General features: G+C 42.5%; 1 protein-coding gene across 3 annotated transcripts in view; it reads right to left on the minus strand.

Moving 5' to 3' along the window:
- Window positions 1–3,189: 3,189 nt before the first annotated feature.
- Minar1 (membrane integral NOTCH2 associated receptor 1) overlaps window positions 3,190–23,394 on the minus strand; it is a 32,221-nt gene continuing 12,016 nt past the window's right edge. For 2 of the 3 annotated variants that reach the window (XM_036193933.1, XM_036193935.1), the window contains exons 2-4: window positions 15,704–18,052; window positions 12,371–12,625; window positions 3,190–7,218 (exon numbers count right to left, since the gene is read on the minus strand). In XM_036193933.1, the coding sequence (XP_036049826.1) occupies window positions 7,021–7,218; window positions 12,371–12,625; window positions 15,704–18,004 (2,754 nt within the window). In that variant the 5' untranslated portion in view covers window positions 18,005–18,052 and the 3' untranslated portion in view covers window positions 3,190–7,020. Of the gene's footprint in view, window positions 7,219–11,946; window positions 12,013–12,370; window positions 12,626–15,703; window positions 18,053–23,394 lie in introns of all 3 variants that reach the window. The other variant, XR_004945476.1, reaches the window with a different exon arrangement.

Raw genomic sequence — 23,394 nt, forward strand, 5'->3', positions numbered from 1 at the left:
TGTGTGTAATTGTACAGTTTGGGGGTTGGAGGCCAGAGGATCATAAATTCAAGGACATTATCAAAATACACAGCAAGTCAAAGGGCAGCCTCTGCTACACAAGACCCATTAAAACAAAACAAAACAAACAAACAAAAAAAGGCAAGAAGAAGGAAGAAGACGAAGAAGAGAGGGTGCAGGAGGAAGCTCATGAATCATTGTGGGAGAGCAAAGGAAAGCTTTTAAGAGCCAGACATGAATATGGTGGATGACTAAAAAGAAACCTTTTTCCAGACATTCATGTGAACTCAGCAGTTATAACAGCATTCACAAGACCTGCACAAGCTCAACCTAAACAGAATCTCAGTCCTAGATAAGGAGCCATTAGCATTGATAGCTGTTGGGAGAGGAACAGTCAATTTTCTTTAAAGGAGTGGTCCCTGGTAGATTAACCTCGCTCAGTGGAAAGCCTCACATTTATGAATGCATGGGCATCACAAAATGAACTTGGTGGGCTTTATAAAAAGGACAAAGTTGGGTGGGTAGGGAGGTGAGGGTGGGTATAAGAGGAGTTGGGGGAGGGGATGAGTTTTATGAAAATACAATATATGAAATTATCAAAGAACTAAAGACAGAAAAAGTAAAACCAGAATGCACCAAAAGAGCATACACTATGACCAAGTGGCTTCATTCTAGACATGCTTCATTCTAGGAATACTGTTTGATTCTACATCCACAAATCATTAAATGAAATATTTCAGTACACTTAAGAATAGAAACTGAATGATCATCTCAATAGAGACAAAAGGCTTTGACAAAGTTTCACATCCTTTCACAACAAAAGCCCTGAATAAACCAAGAATAGAAGGAGCATGCATCAACATGACAGTAAAGGCAATATATCACAGGCCTACAGACAATATTATATTCAGTGAAGAAGTACTGAGAGCATTTTATCTAAAAGCTGGAATAAGACAGGGTGCCCACTCTCTCTACTTGTAGTCAATATCATTCTTTTTTTAAAAAATTTTTTTACAGGAAATTGGATGTAACTGAAGATCATTGTGTTAAGTGAATGAAGCCAGACTCAGACAAGTATGGCATTTTCTCTTATATGTGGATTCTTACATTCTTATAGTATATATAAATGATATGTGTGTGTCATGAAATTAGAAAGGTGATCAAGAGAGGAAGAGAAGACCTTATGGAAGTGGGGAAAGAGGAGTTAATAGAATACATGTGACATAAAAGTAGAAGAATGGACTAGATGGCAATATGCAAAACAGCCTGAGAGGATAGTTGGAAAACACAGAAGAGGATAGTTGGAAAAGGAATAATGGGAACACACTCCAATGACACACAAGGATGAAAGTGTCATAGTGAAACCTACTGCTCTATATGCTTCATAAAAATTAATTTAATTCTTTTTTGTTTGTTTGTTTGTTTGTTTGTTTGTTTTTCGAGACAGGGTTTCTCTGTGTAGCTTTGCGCCTTTTCCTGGAACTCACTTGGTAGCCCAGGCTGGCCTCGAACTCACAGAGATCCTCCTGGCTCTGCCTCCTGAGTGCTGGGATTAAAGGCGTGCACCACCACCACCCGGCCCTAATTTAATTCTTATATCATTTAAAATATATAAAGGAACACTTCACAAGACAGGATATCCATTGGGCTAATAAACACAAAAATCAACAAATTCCATTATCAAACAGGAAAATGCTAATTTATTTCATTGTGTGCCTATGTGCACGTATGTGTCCAAGTACATGCAGGTCACGGTCCACATGTATAGGTCAGAAGACAACCTCAGATGACAGTCTAATCTTCCACCTTGTATGAGGCAGGGTCTTTGCTGTTTACCACGGTGCTGTATCCACCAGGATAGCTGGCCTGTGAGCTTCTGGGGATTTCCCTGTCTCTACCCCCATCTCACCATAGGAGTGGGACTGATGACATATGCTTTCTGCCATGCACAACTTCACATTAGTTCTGGGAATTTGAATTCATGTCCTCAGGTTTGGCAGCTAGGATTTGACCCACTGAACAATCTCTCCTGCCTGGAAATGATATTTTGAAAACAGTGCTATGTCACCAAACACTCAACACCAGGCCTTGCTGGGAAGGATGTGGAAATTGAGCCTTCACATACAAATCCAGGAACAGGGCATACTTGCCGAACTTTATTTTGTAGTGGTATTGTGTTCCCCCAAATATTGTGCACCCTAATAAACTTATCTGGGGTCAGAGACAGATCAGCCACAATATTAAACATGAGGATAGGCAGTGGTAGCACATGCCTTTAATCCCAGCACTCAGGAGGCAGAGCCAGGCTGATCTCTGTGAGTTCAAGGCCACATTGGAAACAGCCAGGCGTGGTGACTCACACCTTTAGTCCCAGAAAGAGAGCCTTTAATCCCAGGGAGTGATGACAGAAAACAGAAAGATGAATAAGGCGTGAAAACCAGGAACCAGAGTTAGTTAAGCATTTGGCTGGTTAAGCTTTTAGGCTTTAGAGCAGCAGTTCAGATGAGGACTCAGAAGCTTGCAGTCTGAGTAACAGGATCAGCTGAGGAACTGTCGAGGTGAGGGAGCTGTGGCTTATCCTGCTTCTCTGATCTTCTATCGTTCACCTCAGTAACTGGCCCAAGGTTTGTTTTCTTAATAAGACTCTTTAAGATTCATGCTACAGTATTTAGAAAGCCCTCATCACTAGCCTAGTATTTAAGCACCGCTCATAACCCAGAAGTCATGTGTTACAGAAAGGGTACATCAAGAATATTCATAACCCCAAACCCTTTCTCCCAGGGGCACCAATACGCATCTCTGTCCCCAAAATAAAATTTTTCATAGTATAACACAAAGCATGTATTGACTGGACATTCTAATTGACTATAGTACTCTTGCAGGTTGGATCTAAGTATCCATTCATTAGTAGAAAGAATAAATAAGTGGTGATGTATTCATGAGTTTGTGAAACAAAAGAAACTGTAGAGATGGTGTGCAGCAACATAATCAAGTGATTGATGGTGATTTTTCTGTAAGGTTTAGTGGGACTAGGAACAAGAGGGGACTTGGTTGCTCACATATTTTGATTTTTACTTCAGAATCATTCTATTTGAGAAAAAATCAAGATGGACAGTTTGTAACATGTTCATAAACCTGAACCCTATAATTTATGGATAAAATAAAATCTCACTACAAGTGACTGCATATTTTCCATTTATTTTGATTACATTTGGAGAGGCAGATTTTACATGATAGCTTCAAACCAACATTAACCAAATTTTACACAAGCCATTTGAAAAAAGATCTAAAAATGTGCTTAGTTATTGGTATTATATAACATTTATCAAGCACCAAGAGTGTGCTGAGAGCTGTACAGAACAAACATAGAAAGACAATCCCTGCCTTCAAGGAAACTCACCCCTTCAGGGTCTGCATGTGAAACTTTGCCTTACATTTCACACTCTATTGTTCATAAGGCATAAATAAGGAAGGTTGCTCCATTTCTCACTATTACTTAATAAATATCTCATATTCTTCAGTTATACCAACAGCTACTCAAATCTTTGCCTTAAAATACAAATTTCTGTAGTACAATATACAGCATATAATGATTTGGTATTCACACAATTAATCACAATAATCTTGTAAATTGGTTATATTAATAATAGGAAGCATGTTGAATTCCAACATTTATAAATTCTCATACCATTAAACCATTAGCAGAGAGGTTTTGTGCAATAATATAAACAAACAAATAAGGTGTCACAAGGAATTAAGACAATGGCAGCAATTGTACAGATATTCAGAACACTGATTGTTTTTATCGTATCTATTAAGCTAGCCTTGCATGTATTATTCACATGGCTGCATGCCCTAAAATAATAAATAATTTATGATTAGCTGACAGCAGATGATGTGTGATTGGCTTCATTGTATCAGTTGTTTAAACAATGGAGTGCTAGAATAAAATTCCTGGTAGCAGAGAGCTGAAAAGTTCTTCTGATTAGTGATTGCTTTTCTGCAAGGCTGTGTTCAAAACAAATTCAGATTAGTAAAAAGGATGAAATGATTCTGAATTTCATCACTGGATAGAGACATCTGATTGCAAAATAATCCCTTCAATGGTAAAGTCATCTGATTAATATTATAAATAAAAAAGAAAGGAAATGAAGAAAGAAACCCAACAAAAATGAAGCGAGTTTGTAAAATGAAGTGACTTTAGATGGGTACAAAATATGTATTTTCTATAAAAATTATAGCGTGGAAGAAGATGACACTCAGTACAGAAGACCGGCCAGTCACCTTCACCTTGGGGTTGGGGGCAGTGCATTGCAACAGGAGATGAGGAGAGCATATTGTACAAAAGGATGCATACTTTTCTGTCGAGTAAACTATCTTACTTCATTATAAAAATTGAGTAATTGGGGATCTATGGTGAGTCTGGGATCTAAGAAAAGCAAGTTTGGGGTCAAAGAGAAAGAGATCTAACTATCAACATAATCTTTTATGGATTCTGAGACTCCAGGCATCCATGAGCTCACAGATATGGCAAAGGTATGGTCCTTCAACACCAGGCGTGGTACTCTCTGACCAAGGATGGCTGTTTTCCAGAGAAAACCTTCTTCCTTTCTTCCTTTGTCCTTCATGATCAGGCTCCTGGGTTATTACTGGGTCTAGATGCTTTCATTATGTGACAACATTGAGCTGGACTTATACTGGACTTAGAGCAATATTGGATTTCTTTGGCTACCTCCCCAGAAAGGAAAAAAGGTATTAGAAAATTCTATAGGGTTCTTTTACTTCTATGCTTGAATTAGGTTTATAGTCGTGCCCTCCCTAGGTAGCTAGCTAGGCACATGACCCACATAAGGCCCATTAGAAATAGATTTACCCCAGGGCAGTGTCAATGGATGAAGTGTAATTGGTTCATTATATCAGCAGTTTCATCAAGGGAGTTCCATCTGGTCCCCACAATCCCATCTGTCAAATGGAGCAGTTGGGCTGGGATTTGACAAGATTTTTATTATCCTAGGAGCATACAGTTCTGTTGTTCTGAAAGTCATAAATCAAAAGGTTGAAAACTGCTATCTCTGACTCTCTGACAACTTAATTTGTGGTGTGGGGCAAAATGGTGGCATCAGAATGTGGTACAGAATCATTGTTAACAAGGGGGAGGTGGAACAGGGCCTCTGAGGGATGTAACCTAGTATCTTCTTTGAAGTGAAAGAAAAAACCTTATTTGAAGTGCCCAATCCAAAACAGAGCACCAAAGGACTAAAATCTGACAACAGACATGTATATATGCATGTATGTATGTATGTATGTGTATATATGTATTCATTTTCAATGACAAGTCCACCTTAAACAAGGCTTAAGTTTCAGTCACCTAATTGAAGATCCATTAGTAAACATAACATATCAACAGAAACAGATACCATGAAGACTTCTAAAAACAAAGGCTCCCTAAAGGTGAGAGAATCCATCCCTCATCTGTTAGCATCATAAAATGCACTGTCTAGTCTTCACTAGTGACAACAGGATATGGCACAGTAAGCTCAGCATTGTTTGGAATTATTTAGGATTGATGCTGGACTCCTATTGCTTTAGAAATGAAAAGGCTTCTCAGATTCCACTTGCGGAAAGTGTGCAAACTTTCCAAAGTAATTATTCTTACTACCACAATGTGTGTATGTGCCAGTTTGTTATTAAATAAATTTATGGTTTCTAAATCTGTTAATCATTTTTCTTTAGTTTGTTGTAAGACATTAGACACAGATGTTGATAAGAAGTCTTTCTGCCAATTATTGTCAAAGCACCAATCAGGTGGAAACAGAGATTAATCTCTAATAAAATTACAACAGCTTCTTGTACACTTGGAAAAATCGTGCTCTCAATTTACTTAGCAGTGAAGACAATAAACAAAAACCAGGTATTTAGACATGTAGATAGATAGATGGTTAAATATTATTTTTTGCACTGCTGACAAATATTCAAAACTCTGGAGTAGATGTTGTAGTTGAGGAGACCTTGGTGCCTTTACCACGTTATTAAATAAACATTCTTTTAAAAGCCACTGAAAATGGTTGGTGCCAGTGGTGGATGGCAACCATGGTTTAGAGTTAGAATGTCAAAGTGTCACCATTGTCTCTGCTCTTCAAGGCACAAGGACAAGTTCCAAACTCTTCAGAGTAGAGCATCGGATACCACCAAGAGTTAGAAAATCAAGGAACAGAGCCACATGCCAGAGCAAGAATAGGACATCCTTTGGGGTGTCTATGACCTTCAGATGTTGAACATATACCAACAGGCAAACTTCCTCACATATGTTAGGGACAACAGGAATGTGGCCTATCCTGAGTATCTTGGCCCATTCTGCAAAAAAACAGGATACTGGATATCATGCTTGGAAGTGCAGCTCCTTCTTACCTGGGCCCAGGAAGAAGGTTCTTAATGCTGCTGTGAAGAACTGCAGGGATTCAGATGTCCTGCAGTGACAGTGACAGAGGGCAAGAAGGAAGTCAATAGCCCTTGACAAAAGTCCAAAGAGAAGCCACATTCATGGTAGACACACATCCAGTTACTTTACCAGCAACAGTTGTAAAGTATCAAGGAAATGGATCCCAACCCCTTTGTGTCACCATCAGCTCCTCCAAAGAGCAGGTATTGAATCTGGTTCTGCATAACTTGATGCCTACCATGAATCATCATCAAAGTGAAAGAATCCAATTAGTCTTCCTTTTTTCCCCCTTTGCTTGGAATATTCAATTTTTATTTACTGATAATCCATGGCATTCCTTATGTGGCAAAAGATACTGTACTTTTGAAAATACATCCGAGTCTAACTATAACTAAGATTAACAGCTAGGTAGATTTCTTTCTAGAGTATATGCTCTCTGAAGATGACCTTCAGCACTGTAGAAACACATCTGATATTTTTTTCTCTATTTCAACAAACTGTAGCCACACTGAGGTGAGCTTTTGAAATCCAGAAGAAAACAGTGGAAGTCGTAAATGGCATGTAACACTGGGTCCCCACGCTCAGGACTTCATAGTGCAGATGGGCACTACAATGACTAGAATGACCGTGCATGCAGCAGCTGTGATGAGAGCAGCGATCTTGCAGACCTTGGCTCGTCTGAATTCAGCTTCTTTCCGCTTTAGTAATGAATCATAGCCTGGAGTATAAATATCTTCCATCCAGTATTCTAAGTTGTTGGGGTTTAAAGATTCTTGAGTCTAAAAGTAAAGAGATGTTAGAAATACAGTTAATACTTGAAACCAGGTCCAAGAAATCCTGACAATTTCCACTCTGGAACATTTAAAAGTTGTCTGCAGCTGGTAGCTAGCAATGAGAGAATCATAAGATGCTTCCCCACAAGGCCTGTGCCAGCAAATGCCTTCCAGAGACCCATCCATACATCATAGACTGCACTGGCTTCTCCCTCACTAAAACTGACACAAAACTCAGGGGTCATTTCTATATAGGTAAGCAAAATGGCCAAGACTCAGCTTCAAGAGTATGTGACCAAGAGTAGGTTGGCTCCACTATAAGCGAAGCAGGAAAAGTCATTGAAAAATGTTCATTACCAGAAGCCTCTAAGAAAAGATCTGCTTGAGCCAGGCAGTGGTGGCTCATGCCTTTAATCCCAGCTCTTGGGATGCAGAGCCAGCCAGGCGGATCTCTGTGAGTTCGGGGCCAGCCTGGTCTACAGAGTGAGATCCAGGACAGGCACCAAAACAACACAGAGAAACTCTGTCTCAAAAAGAAAGAAAGAAAGAAAGAAAGAAAGAAAGAAAGAAAGAAAGAAAGAAAGAAACAAAGAAAGAAAGAAAGAAACAAAGAAAGAAAGAAACAAAGAAAGAAAGAAACAAAGAAAGAAAGAAAGAAAGAAACAAAGAAAGAAAGAAACAAACAAAGAAAGAAACAAACAAACAAAGAAAGAAACAAACAAACAAAGAAACAAAGAAAGAAAAGATCTGCTCAAAGCAAGACCATCTTATCATTTCTAGTCAGCTCATTTCTCAGAGCTTCTACTGAAAAAATCAAAGTTACCTCTAGCTCAATCACAATGTAAAATAAGTCCATTTCAAACATTTGCATGAGCAGGTTATAACACCGTTCAAAGTAAAGGACTTCAGACCCAAGGCAGACTGTCCTCACCCTGGGCCTGTGTTCTGGACTAAGTGGCACTTTCCCCCAAAGCCAGCTCCTACAGCAAATGCCTACTCAAGATTTATGCATTGTCTGCACAGGAAGTATCATATTTAACCTACATTTGCCATGAACCCCATTGCACGTTGATGGCTGTAATCTATTTCCATGAAGCAGAGCTATGTTCTTGTTTTATGGTAAGCATTTAATAATGTGTCACCAAAAACGCAACAACACATTACAGTCCCAAGTGAAGCCACCTAAATCTCTAAATCACAAATCAAATACCCATTGTGAGAAGGGTTCTTAGACTGTTTAAGTTTTATAAACATGAGTACATTAAAGTCACACACACACACACACACACACACACACACACACACACACACACACTCACAGGATCAAAAACCTAAAGTAAACCTCAGGCCTGTAGGACTGAGAAAGCTCAGCTGTGGCACACTTTTGGTGGAGTAACCACAACCCTAAAGCATTTCCCACCTGCCCTTCCAGAGAGTTTCTTCTGCACCTTGCACTGTGCCCACTGGAGCCACACTGTGGACTCTGCCAAAAGGAACCAGAGGAGAGAAAGGTGGAGTGACAGTGCTCCCTGTATTCTTCCTGATGGGTTTCAGCTTGCCGACAGCTAGGCTTCCACCAGACTCTAGCTTCCTGCCCTTGGACCTTCAGACCCAAGAAATGCAACAGCTCTTCTCTCTCTTCAGTCTGCTCTCTGGATGTTTCCCTGGCTATTGCTGGCCCCTAATCTGCTCACAACACAGTGAACACTCCTCTTTACGAGCAGCCCTTCCCATCATCCCTTTGGGCATGCCATCTGCTTACTGCAGGGTGCTGACAACTCACCGCCATTCAGTCTCAAGATTTCATCCCTCCTCTTGATAACTACGATATATTTTGGGGGAGAGGTCCACAGACTTTGGCCTGCAGGCCTGTACCAGCTGGCCTCCTGTCTCTATAGAGTCCCCAATTCTGAATGAGTTTTCTATTTTTAAGTCATTTAAGTAAATCAAATGAAGATAACGTTTGATGACATTAAAAACTATATGAAATGCTAAGTTTGATGTCCAAAAATAAGGCTATTAGAGTGGCCATTTACAAATCATCTGGAGCTACTCTGGTGCTACAGTGGGTAGATGGGCAGGCTGGACAACAATGTATAGTGTCATGATAAAAGAACTTAGCGTGGCTAGTGTCAACACTGTTTATAAACTTTCTAAGCTATATAGAAGGGCAGAAGGCAGTGCTAGCCACCCACAATACCCTTAATATAAACCACAGTGTTCTTGATGTGGGAAAAGCCTGTAAATGTCTTTGTAAGAAACTCCAGGGGCCTAGTGTCCACTGCTGGAGTCTAGGAGCCTCTCCCTGGAACTGATCTAAACAGCTTTGCAATGACTAAGCTCTACTATTTAGAACTATATCCCCCGTACACATGCACGCAAATACACATACATGAAAACACAGGCTTACATATGTTCATGTATATGTGCAACATGCACACACTATTCATATATATATGAATACACACACACACACACACACACACACACACACACACACACGCACACATATGCATGCGTGCTTAGAGCTGTGCTCTCCATAGACACAGATGGGCCCCACTTGTTCTCCCAGACATGAAAATCCTTCAATAGCTGGATACACATTCAGTAAAGAATAAAGGGATCCAAAGATAGGCCTGTCTTGCTGGAGTACTGACCTATCATGTGAATGATGTCCCCATGAAGATTAGGTTTGGGTGGAAGGCTACACAGACAGCCTTCCCTGCCTTATAACCTTGTAGACAAACACTGATCGTTATGGCCAAAACACGCTGCTCTTCCCCTCCAATTTTCCAGGGCTGCCCTGGAGAGATGCAGCACACAGAGCACAGCAGATTTTGTGCTTTGTCTCCTCCATCTCGGACAGAAGGGAACCGGCCTCCTTCCACAGCTATCTACATTTTGTTATGGGTTAAGAGTCCATCTGTGAAATAAACTATTTTAATTAGTTTTTCTTTTTTTCAATAACTTCAAGTTGTAATGGCACCACAGCACAGAGAGGTAATACCCAGGTTCCTAGGGACACCACACACATACTCACTTGTTAATTAGGCCTGCCAAATGATGAAAATAAAGCCAGGCCTATACCAGTGCCCCTCAGTGGATCTCACTAATGGATTTATATATGGACAAAAATGGGCCCCAAGAAACCTGTTCCAGTGCTAACCTGGAACAACTCTTGAGTTTCTGCAAAACAACGTAAACAGATAAGCTGGAACCTCACTGCCCCACCTGCCTTGGATGTCTGCTCTGCCTTTCTGCTAACACATTACCAGGCAACAAGTTCTCCATCCCTTCAGAACATGCGACTGGATACTCTGTCCCTCCATTGTTAAGCAGAGTCACCTAAAGCTCTGTAACCCAAACAGCTGTTTTTAATTTATCCTTCCTAATTTTATCTTTACACTGGCACATTCAAACCACATGTGTTTATACATGCAAAATTGCTCAGCTCTCTCTCCCTAAACTTTCAAAATCTGTTTTCAAGGTCACCTCCAGGCCATAGTGAAACATTGGTTATCATAACCTCTGGGGCTGTTTCTGCATGTTTTCTAGCAGTTAGGTTAGGATAACCTAAGGCATGCTGATCAAGGGGTGCCACATACAGCAAAGTGCACAGAGGTCTGCTTGTGGGAGACTTGAGTTACGACCTAGCCTGTTTGTCATCAGGAAGACGACAGGAGAGACAGCAGCAACTGAAAGAGACAAGTGGCATGTGGTGTGTATGGGGATATTAGTACATGGAGTAGGAAGGGCAAGGTGGAGCTTAGGGGCCTCCTGCTGCCTCTACAGACCTCTTTTCCAGGATTGGGCCAGGGCTCCCTTCAATTGCTACCATTTAGGGTCCCAGATATACAAGTGTGACTATAATTCTTTTGTCTGAAATTAAATTCTGTTAAACTCCTAGCAATAGCAAAGGGAAATACTACAGAGGGAAGAGAAGAGAAAGAAGAGGAGATATATTGTCCAGTGGTCCAGTATAGATCCAGACCTGTCTGATCTGGGCCAACTCACTGAGCTTCCTGCTTCCATTGTTTCCTGTTTTGTACATTGGAGATTGTCAGAGTGATGCTTGCCTCACAGGCAACTGTGGCTGGAACTAAGTGATGGATGTGAAAAGTACTATGCACATTGCCTGACTGCAGCATCATCTACCGACTCCTGGATACCATCCCCCTCAACACCAATCAGTGCCAGGTTTTTTATGTATATTATTTTCAGTTTTCACAACAATGCCATTAAGGTTGATATTTTTATGCTCATTTCACAGGTGAGAGGACCACAGCTAAAGCAGGTGAAATAAGTGCCCCAAGTCACAAGTCTTAAGAAACTCTGGATTAGGTCTTGGTGCTGCTCAAACCCATTGTCTTTTCTCTGCCACATGCTGCACCTCCTACACCCTCTTTATTTAGAGAAAGGCCATAGCAGAAGAACCTTGTCATAGTGGGCCTACAGACAGCTCTGATCAACCATGCTTAAGTGCACAGGCCATCTGGAGATAATGCACTCCTTTGATGCTATGGCCTCTCTCTCCACATAGCTAAGCCCAGAGGTGGCCACCATGATTCCTTTGCAGTGATGTGAAAACATAGACAGACGTGCTGTGAATGGAACCACTCAGAGCTGTCCACCAAAATAAAAGTGCAGCACAAACCCAGCCCTGTGGTGGGTGAACAAAAAAGCATGCCCTCTAGCCATAATGGCATTCACAGATCTTCTAGGAATGGCTCTTACCTGGGGTGGCTCCATATGGAAACATAATCCATAGCTTGGCTCCCACAAACATGCTTATCCCACGTGCTACATATGGAAGGAGAGATCAGCTTGTGTTTCATTAAACAGTTTGGCTCAGGTCTTGTGAGCAAAGACTAGAATTTGTACTTGGTTTTAAACGCATCATTAGCAAATCAGATGGCCAACAATTATATAAAGCAAGCACCCTCATTGTTAAATGCTTACAAACAAATAGGCAAGGTATAAACCCCCTTGTCTAAAACAACAACAACAACAAAAAGACCTCTCTGCTCTCTGATTTATAAAAAGTACAGAACTCTATGGCGGGGACCCAGGGATTTTGAAGGTTGAGGGAGTGGCCAGATTTAAGTTATCCACACAGCACATGGCTGGGCTCCTCCCACCCGGGAACAGTGAGGCTCACCTGCAGGTCCAGGGCTGTCAGCTTGCCTTTGTCACCAGAGTTGCGAGCATACTCCTCTATGGTCCAAGAAGGCTGGCCCCGCTTGACCTCAGCTAGCTCAGTCAGCCGCATGTCTGTATACAGGGGGTTGCTCTTCATGTGGGCCTTGAGGGATGTGGGGTAAGGATGTGGACTGAATACTTGCTCCACCAGGAAGCTGTCTTTGGGTTGCTTGGGCAGTCGGTGCTGTGGGGGAATGTCATACTGCCTGTCTGCCTGCAGAGGAGCACAGAAATATCCAGAAAAGCCACAGAGATGCCATCAGGTCTCATAGTGCATTTGAGCAGGCAGCCAGCTTTTTAATCAATGAGATCCCAGTAGACACCCAGGTAGTAACATGAATTTACTTATGAACCCATAGAAAGTCTTCCTATTTGGAGAGACAGTCTCTGAAGAGAGCTTCCGACCCTGATAGTACTAATAAGAGCAAATGTCTCCACATCTGGAGGAAGTTCTTTATAATCCAATCCTTACACCATCCTTACCACAATTGACTCCTCTTGTATAGTCAGACAATGGAGTTCAGAAAGACTCAATTATTTGCCTGATAACAGACAGTTGAGCAAGGTTTTAAACCTAATCAGCTAATTTTGGGGTCTTTGGTTGAATCTTGTATATTAATGCCCCTTCTTTTCTGTCCCATTTTATACCTACACTCAATGAGAAAAAGACACATCATTCTGCAGGGAATTACTTAAAAGCTCTGCTGAGAGCCTGCCTTGGAAGAGAGAAGCCAAGCTAGAAATCCCACATGGGGAGTCTCTGGTAACTGTCCATGGTAGCACGCGGCTCTTTCAAAGGTATCTGTACAAAACTTAAGATAAAGGAATAACTTGGGCAGCAGCTTGGAGGTAGGCGTATCTAAAAGGGCTCGATGTCAATTATGTCCACAGGCCTTGAGACACATCACAGGCTACTCTATTCTCAGTGAACCTGTAAGAACAGGGCCTCTGATCTTTTCTATATCCACCAGGAGGCCACTGGTTTTTCATATAGACGATCCTCCAGCTAGTACTCCCTCACAAATGGGATGGAGTTTATCTCTGTGATCTTGGAGGGTTGTGTACAGCCCCTTCAGCCAGAACTTGCCACACTAAACTGTAACGGCTTATCTGCCAGCCTGCCTCCTCCACTGGACTTTGAGTTTCTCTAAGGCAGGGGAATAGCTTGTTTGTATTTTAATCCTGGCTCCAGCAAAGTGGTACTAATAAACAGGGCAGTCCACCATGATTTGTCCAAGGGATAGAAACCAATGATATGGCACTAGGTGTATGAGACAGGGAGCAAAGCATTCTGTTTGAAAATAATAAAAAGAGGAAAAGAAGAGTATGAGTAGAGGTGATATGTCAAGTGAACACATGATGAGCAGATGTGTGTGGCTGTGAATGTGCCTATCGTACACCTGTACATGGGCTAAAAGCACATATCAGCACACCTGATCCACCAGCTTGTGCCCAGAAGTAATGTAGTTCAGCTGTTTAAACCATTGAGGCTACTGCCAGAGGCACAGACTTAGGTAATTCAAGCAAGATGGGGTTCCTTCTTACCTTCCAACTCAAAGCCAGGCATTTTCCAAGAGGCTCCACTGGTTTTATTTATTTATTCTGCTCACTTATCATTCCTCAGTCCTAATGTAAGCAGACCTTGCACAAAGCTGAGGATGGCAGACATTCCCATGACAGTAACCTTGGTGGTAGCCATTGGGCTGGCTGTATATCCACCACTCTGCCTAGTGCTAGATGTGCAGCATTTCATATCATCTCCCTAGTAACATTTCAGCATCACAACTGAAATCATCCCCATTGGGAATATGGGAGATCAGGTCAGAGAGACTAAGAGACAGACCTAACACTGCCCAGCTAGGAAATGACAGAGCCAGTATTTGAACCATTTCACACTTCTAAGAACATCTCATTGAGGCCCAGGCTTGTTCCTACTACTTAGTAGTTTATCCTCTAAGACAGTAGTCAGCATGTATTTACATAATCTATGTTTCAGTAAATGGTTCTGACCAGCATATCTGAACAAAGAGAACTGAAAGCTGGAGTAAGAGATGGGCAACAATCCCTGCAGAAGTGTCCAGATGTGGGGGAATGAGGAGACCTTGAGGAGTGCACAGAGCCCAGGGGCCTGAGAATGCACAGATCAGCACCAGCCAGTCTCTCGTTATTCTAAGAACAGAGGAAGTAGACCAGACAATCTGGATGTAGGAATTATGTGAAGAAAGGTCTGATCATATAACAAGGTCTGTCTGTAAGAGTTACAGACAGTATTTGCTAAGTAGGTGACTGAGTGAATGGCCATAGCAGTTTTGAGGAAATACAAGTGTACTCATCAAGGCAGAGCAGGCTTTGAGGTAAAATGCTGCATTCTGGTTAGAAAGAAGTATGTGAAACTCAGGCTTGGGTAAAGGCACTTGCCACCAAGCCTGGTGACTGAAGTCTTCAGAGACCCTGGGAGGGAAGCTCATGGCCTGTCCAGTGACCATAGGAGCAGAGAATGGCAGGAAGACAAGCTAGAGACTGAAAGTGCATCAGCCTGGCGTAGACACTGGAACCCATCTAGAGTGAAGGGACCGGATACATGTCCCCCGGAACAGTCCCCTTCACCACAGGACAAAGGAAGTGCTTGAATACATGCATGCATGGATCCCAGCGCTGGTGGAGTGGGGTCTGTGACAAACAATCAAAGATGACACTCACATGAGAAGTATAGAGTGCCTCTTTTGTAGGTCAAAGAGTCAACTACAGGGGAAAAGGAGACTGTTGTTTATGATGGGCTGTTTTCCATGGTGGAACAATGAAGATGTTTCCTTATTCTTAGTAATCAACTGTCTTATAGTGAAAAGGCTCACATTTTCAAAAGCAACATCATACATGCAACAAAATCCATACAAGAGACCTATCAGCAAGGACACTTGCAAAGGCCACTTCCCTTGCTTGCTTGGTGCAGATTTCACTACTTCAGCAAGGACAAGAAGATGACCTTGGTGATGCTTGCCTCCCTCAGTGCACCCCCCCTTTTTCGAAATCCTTCTCACACCACCTGTCCAATATCCCAACTGCACTGTCTACTGTCGGCAGCATCACAGCATGAGCTCCACCCAACTGACTGGCACCTTGGCAGCACCAACAGCCTGCCCATGTTGCCCTCTCTGTTCTCATGGGCAGAGCCTGCCAATTCTAGAAGGGGAACCAGAAAGGCACAGTTATCAGCAAGAGGCAAGGCTTCTCACAAACTGTCTGAGGCTGGGACAATGTTGAAACCCATCATGAGAACTTAAATTTCCATTACCTCCTTAGATTTCCGATGCCAGTCTTTGCTATCACCTGGGCCTGCATCTTTTATCTCCTCTTCATTGAGGCTCATGCGGTTGGTGTATGTAATGGTTCGCCAGTCTCTGGGAGAGTTGGAGATGCTGGCAATTTTGGACTCTGTGGCACTGTTCTCCTCGGTCAGGGACCTGGAAGATGGCCTGGTAAAGAGGCTTTTCTTTAAGGCCTTGACACGCAGGCTTTCGCTATTGCTTCCACTGGCATCTGAGCAGCACCAGTCTGGGCTGTTCTCCAGCTTGGGTCCGTGCGAGCCACTGTGTGCATGGAAGACCCTCAGAGAGGCACTGTCATCAGAAGGTGCCTCACTGGTCAAGGAGTTCAGGTCAATCTGCACATTCACTTTCTCCGGCTGCTGTATTTTCTGATCCAGTTTATTGAGTTTCCCAAGGACCTGGGAGATTTCCTCACGGACGCCTGACAGTGATTCCAGCTTCCGCTCAATCTCACCGATCCTGAGAACCAGTTTGCACACACTGTTCTTCAACTCCTCTTCAGAACGGTGGACATTTTCAGGCCGGTGACACTTGTCTCCCTTGCTGCTGGAGACCCCATTGGTGATTTTGGCAAGGTTATGCTCTGGCGAGCTGTCACAGTCTGACTTAGGAAGCTGAGACAAGGAGCCGGTGCTATTGTAGCAGGATGACTGCATCACTCCTGTGGAGCCGCTGATGCTCATGTCATCGAGAAACCGGAAAATGTCACTGATGTCATCGCTGACAATTTCTGAGTCATCATCCGAGTGCTTCATGGCATGCCTGTCACTGTACTTGGCCTGACCCAGTGTACACAAGTCCTTACATTTTGGGGGATCCAGCACGTGCTGCTCTGTCTGGGTCCCCACACTGCTGGTGTCTGAACTGTGCTGCCCACTGGTGCAAGTGATGCTCTTGTCTTTAAACTTTTTGACTGCTTCATGCTTCTCCAGGTCCACAGGGGATGAGAGCTCTTTAGATTTGAGTCCATTTGGTTTCACTCCATAGCCGGCAGGGAGAACCTTCTGTTGATCCTTTGGCACCAGGTAAGTTTGATGCCTGTCTGGGCCTGAGAAATTGGGGGTCTGGCTGCCGGAATTTGGATAGCGTAGCTTCTCTTCAGAGGGATTTCTATTGAAAAAGGACCGTTCAAAGTCAGGCACTTCCTCCGTGTTTAGGCTCCAGCTTTTGGCAGGCCATGGAGTCTGTTTACTGGACCTTCCTGGACAGCGCCTAGTATCTTGTGTTCCCATCACTGGGGTAGGTCCAAAATACGTAGAGGCTTGAAGGTCATCTAAGCTTTCATGCTTTGCCCGCCTTTTGTCAGGGATTGGGGAATACACCGGATTCAAGTACTGGTTGTGGTAAGGCATCTCAAAGCTATGGTTAAAGAAGGGGGGCTTGTGGAGCTCCTTCTGACTCTGGGTCTCTCCATGATCCTCCTCTGCTTTGTTAGTGGGACCAACCAAACTGGGGGACACAGTCATGAGATTGTGAAACTCTTCTTTGAAGATGTTCCTTTTCTGAACACAAGACTGAACCACAAATGGTTCCTCACTGGAGATGAAGGTCTCCTTGATGCCTTGGCTGATGGACAGTGAATCCTGATCTGAAATGGACTCATTCTCAATATTCATGGGGAAATAGGTCCTCTGCATCTCACAGGGCTGAGGACTGGCCACAGAATATGGGGACATGGCTTGCAGCCTGTCTAGAGATGCTGCCCGGTTTTTCACCTCTTTGCTGACACCCAACAGGAAGTTGGGCTCAGAGGCAGGGACAAACTGTGGGCATTCCTTGCAGTCCCTCTTCCGGCATTTGGATGATTGCCTGGTGGGGTAGCCTCGGCTAAAGGGCCTCTCGCCTAGCTCACAGTTCAGAGGCTCACAGACTGTTGGGTTGCACACTTCAGTGTCTGACCTGCAAGATTCAAAGGATGCCTCCTTCTTGCGCACCTTGGGGCAACTTGTGGGCAGCTTCTCTTTGGCAGTGCCCCCATTCATTTGGATCAGGTTAAAGATCGTCACAATATCTGCTGCCACCATGATCTTCTTTGACTGCTGGTTATTTACAGAGCATTTCATCTTGTCTTTGAATAAAGTGGCTGGAAAGTTGGGGTCGAGACATGCTGTGTAGAAAAGCACACTTCTCAGTTTGGCAAGCTGAGACAGATCAAACTGGGCACACAATGACTTGCATAGGTCTTGATAGGAAACAGTATTTTGCTTACTGTCCAATTCTTCTAAGATCTTCACCAAAAAGAGAGAAGCTTCCTGATTGGCCTCCATGATTTAGAATTTGCAAGCTCAGTGACTACACTGGAGCATCAGTCAGTTCTATAATAACAATAGCGGAAAAGAAAGGGAGGGAAGACAATTAGAAACAGTGACAGAGTTCTAAGTCCAGACTTTTCTAAACCACTTAAAGGAACTCAAGAAAAAAAATTAATGACTGAAAATGTCTCAGGGCTTTAAAATATTTACATTTGATTTAGCAATTCCTTTCTTAGGAATCTACCTCAAGAAACAATCAATGAAAATTAGACATGACGATGTTCACTATATGGTGGTATTCATAGTAGCAAAAAATATTGTAAATGTCCAAGTAAGAAATACATAAATAAAACAAGTTATGATACACAATGAGCTTTACTGAACATGAAATTTCATAAATGGACATTCTTATTATGCAACTAATCAGTTTTTTAAAAAGGATAAACTGCTAGGATATGCAATGTGAATAAAGCATGAAGCAAAAGAAGCCAGAGTCAAAATACTACACATTGTACTATATGATTTCATTTATTCCCATTCTGAAATATAGATCAGTAGTTGCCAGGGGGAACATGTGAGGAGCATGGAGAAATTATCTAGAATGGTGGTCTATATCTTAGTAGTTGTGTTTGCAAAATACATCCATCGAGTGCATGGAATTATACACTTAAAAGTGTAGATTTTACTGCATATAAATGCCTTAACTTAAAAATTACATAAAACTTTTATGATAAAAGTAAGATACACTACTGAGTAAAGAATATGAAAGGAAATCTGCATAAAGTAAGATCTTCATGATGTGAAATTATGTATTCCTAGAAACTAAAATGAAAGAAGATGATGTGCACTATAATGTAAATAGTAGTTAAGTTTGGGCTTTAAATATGGATCTCTTTCTGAAACAGCACTCTCTTTAGCTCTATATCTTATCATGCAAAATTTCAGAGCTACAGCCAAGTTGAAGGAATATTATCGCAAACACTCATGTACCCACCATCTGGATCCTATCATTAATGGTTTACTATATTTGGTTGATCACACATCTATCCATAATCAAGCCATCTGATTATTTTTGCACACTTCAAAGTAACTTGCCGGAATCTAAACACTTCCCCCTAAATAATGTATAATGCACATCACTCTTGAAGTTCAATGGTTATTTTGATTTTGATTTTCCCATAAATTTTACATACAATGAAAAATACAAACATTAACAGCACCTTGGCTGGTTTTGACAAATATATATGCATGCCTATGTAGTAACCAATGCCTACATAAAGATCTGGAATGTCCCCTCTTGTTTCCCCAACAAAGTCCCTAATACTGCTCTTATTTGATAGACAACTTTTATCTTTCTTAATAACTTTTAATCTTTTCTACAATTCCTACAATGAGCAGATCTGGCTCTGACCAGCCAAGCCTGCAGAGGACTGCCCTGGACAGGTGCCACTGCAGTCTCTGCAGGACGACCAGGGAGCTATGTAGAGCACCTTTCAGCCACACTATGGAGCTTGTCTCTAGACCTGAGCTCCAAAGAAAAATGGCCTGAAAACCTCCCCTGAGGGAAAAGCCACCCCGAGACTTAGCATTTGATGTCAGTTGCTAGGGAGGCCGAGGAGACCATCCTACACAGCCTGCAAGACAAGGCATTCTCTGTTGCCATTTTGTTGAGCATATTATTTGTTTTCTGTTGTTTCTGCTGCCTTTTTAATGGTTGCGCTAGTGTGGACTGTTCCCTCTTTCCCCCACACACACTGGTCACCTTGATGGTTGCCCTGTAGAGACCTCAAGTGGAACCTGAGCCAGCCATGCTTCCCACACCAGCCATGCTTCCCACACCAGCCATAGGCCACATCAGTCTTTTTCCAAGAGAGGGAATGAAAGCTTCAGTCTTCACACCCAAGGGTCCACTGGCAGGTACAGGCCCTCCTCACCACGTGCAGCCGCCCTGTGTATTATGTATGTGTATTAATGCCGTCAGTGCATTAAATTCAACCGGGGAGGAAGGTGAAATGCATGAGAATCACAGCATGAACTAATCCAAAGTAGGAAAATTCAAATTCAAATCAAATTTCTATAAGAAAATTCCCCATTGGTAAGCATAAGCTTCTGAGATTTAAAATACATCAACAACACTCACCTTGTGTTCACTCCCTGGGCACATGCTACTTAGAAAGGGCCCACAGAAGCCCTTTTTATCTCCTTGTGATTGCAACACCCATGAGGCAGAAGCAGGAGGATTGCTGCTAGTTCCAGACCAACCTGGTCTACGTAGTGAGTTCTAGTCCAGCGTAACTCTGTCCCCTGAACACTAGACATGTTTTTAATTGCCATTGACTTTTAAATTGACAAAGTCCTAGAAGGTCCAGCTCATTTTCAACAAAAGCAATTCATTTCCTCAGACAATACTTCAATAGCGGAAGGCCATGGACTTTTTTTTTTTTCCATCCTGAGGGTAGCTGTTTTTAATAGGCTTTTGTAAATCTTAGCATGGTCTCTGCCATCAACGTCTGGAGACTCATGGCTAGCCCTTACTTTCCATGGCAAAAGAAAATAAAGTTGAACAGGTTCTGTTCCTGCCCGGAACAAGCCACCAAGAGACAGACTTCGCCCACACGGTGCCTCTGCCCTGCCCCAGCCCTCACTTCCTTCAGATGAAAACATTCTGTGTCAGGATGTTCTGGCTTGCTAGAGGCGAGGACAACCTGTCACGCTTGGTCTGGAAGTAAATAAATGGGTGTAGCTATCGGAGCATAGGACAAATGAATGTAATTTGGAGAATAGCGTGCAGAAAATGCATATCGTATTTTATGGATTTGGTGGCACAAACCGCATTCATAGCAATTTTTTACTTTAATCCCTGTAACCACCTTAAGAGACCTCTTTTGCTTTCACAATTACTCTCTGACAGATGAGGAAATGGGACCAGGGAAAGTAAAGGGCTGCAGCAACTGAGAGCAATAAGACCCAAATCCAGGGCTGCTGAGCTGAGCTTACTCTGCGCTATATCCGCCATGTACCTCCCAGGAAAGCCCCAAGATATGGCTCCCCAGAGAGGCCTTCTCAACTCTCACTGTTGCTTTGTTTGGCTAAAATGTATCCCTGAAATATCTGTGTGCAAAAATCTGTTTACAAAACCAAGATGCTTTGTCTCCTGAGAGAAGTATAAATGCTACAGGTAAGCCTGGATTATTTAATTATTGTTATATTATTAGTATCATCATCGCCGTCATCATTATCATTATTAAAACTGACAGGAGAGGGTTAGCAAGATAGCTCAGTAGTAGTAAAGTGTATGCTGTGAGAACATGACCATCTAAATTTGAATCCCTAACGCCCACGTTAAAAAAAAAAAAAAAAAAAAAAAAAAGCCAAGGTACTACAGTGTGAATCTGCATCCCAAGTGCTGGAGTTAGGAGGTGGGAGATGGAGATGGACAGATTCCTGGAGCTCATTGGCCAGCCAACCTAGCTCAGTCATTGAGATCAAGGTTCAGTGAGGGATCCTATCTTAAAAAATAGGTGGAGAATAATAGAGGAAATCACCCAATGCCAACAATGTGTACCTACATATTGTGCTGGCTAGCTTTATGTCACCTTGACACAAACTAGTGTCATTTGGGAAGAGAGAACCTTAATTGAGAAAGTGCCTCCATCAGACTTGGCTTTAGCCAAGGCTCTGGGGCATTTTCTTAATTAATGATATATGTGGGAGGGCCCAGCCCACTGACGGTGGTGTACCCCTAGGCAGATAATCCCCAGTTGTATAAAAAGCAAGCTGAGTGAGCCATGAGGAACAAGACAGTAAACAACATTCCTCCATAAACTCTGCTTCAGTTTTTGCCTCCATGTTCCCTCCTTAACCTACTTCCTGACTTCCTTTAGTGCTAGACTTTGCTGTAAGACAAAATAAATGTTTTCCCCACCAAGTTGCTTTTGGTTGTGATATTTTATCACAGCAACAGAAAGCAAAGTAGAACACATGTACACATACCCACACGGACACATACATATACCACACACACAACTAGCATTAGATACCTATGAATGAAAACAGGTGCACAGACGTAGGGGTGATCAAACATTAGAGAAGCTAAAAGATTTGCTATGAAACTCCAAGATACTCAGAAAGGAACAGGGATGAAGGGGGAATGCACTGAACAGTAAGTTCCCCGACTCTTTGGGTGATAACAGGAGCCAGTGTGCAATACGCAGCCACTGGGAGGCTACCTACCACACAAACAACTCTACAGGGTGCGAAGAGCATCCTTAGTTTCCAGATAAGGAAACTGAAGAACTGATTGACAAGTACTATACTAACAGAGAAAATGCCAAAGTTGGCTGATGTTCAATAAGGAATAAGAGGCCCAAAGCCTTCTGACATTGCACCAGATTCAACCTTGCATTAATGGTAGCAAACATGTCCATGTACAATGAAATAGAGGGAAAAGGCTTCTATTGAATGGACTAACCTACTATGTGACACTAACTTTGAAAATTGACTCCATTCTGTACAAAGAGCAAGACAAGCTTGCCTGAAGCTTGATTTTGGCTTCCCTATTTTTTCATTTCCAAGTTCTTTTAAAGCCTTCTAATTTCCCACTTTAGAAAACTCCATCCTCAATCACACATTTCCAGGGACCTTTATTAGTCCCATGAGTTACTGCCTCTGCCTAGATTACACATCTCCTTAGAGGGAAAATAACAAGCTGGTTGTGAGACTCATTATTCAACTCTTATTAAATAGGAAGAAAGATCATAAACTCATTCCATAGGGAAGTTCCGAAAACCAAGAGGGAAGTTTCTACACAGAGTCAGTGGAAATATCCTCTCAATTCTCAACACATGTGACTCCCAGGCCAGCCTGCCCCCCTTCACCATTGCTACTCAGTACCCATCTCATGCACCTGTCTCTTTTCTGCAATCATTCAGCCCTATAGCCCCTTATTCTGGGGCTGAAGGATGACTCAACTGATAAAGTACTTATAGCATAAACACAAAGAGATGAGTTCAATCTTCCAGGACCCATGTTTTTTAAGTGACAGTGGTACATGTCTATAATCCCCATGCTGAAGAAGCAGAGACAGGGAGATCCCTGGGGCTTGCTAGCCAGCCAGTCTTGCCAAAGAAGTGAGTTCCAAGTTTAGTAAGAGTCCCTGTTTCTGAAAGTAAGGTTGAGAACAATTGACAATCTATGTCATCTCCTGGGTTTCCACATGAATGTGTATTACATACCCAAACACAAAGCTCTATTTCTGTAGTACCCAACATGTATACTACAGGACCAGCTCAAAGAGCCAACACCACTCTCTTCCTGGTGCCCATGATCTCAGGGAAGAAAACAGTCTTTAACATCAGTGCTGGTTGGGGCTACAGTGATCATCAGCAAAGTCCCTCATTTTATAG

The sequence above is a fragment of the Onychomys torridus genome, chromosome 7, assembly GCF_903995425.1.
Source record: "Onychomys torridus chromosome 7, mOncTor1.1, whole genome shotgun sequence".
NCBI classification, from domain to species: domain Eukaryota; kingdom Metazoa; phylum Chordata; class Mammalia; order Rodentia; family Cricetidae; genus Onychomys; species Onychomys torridus.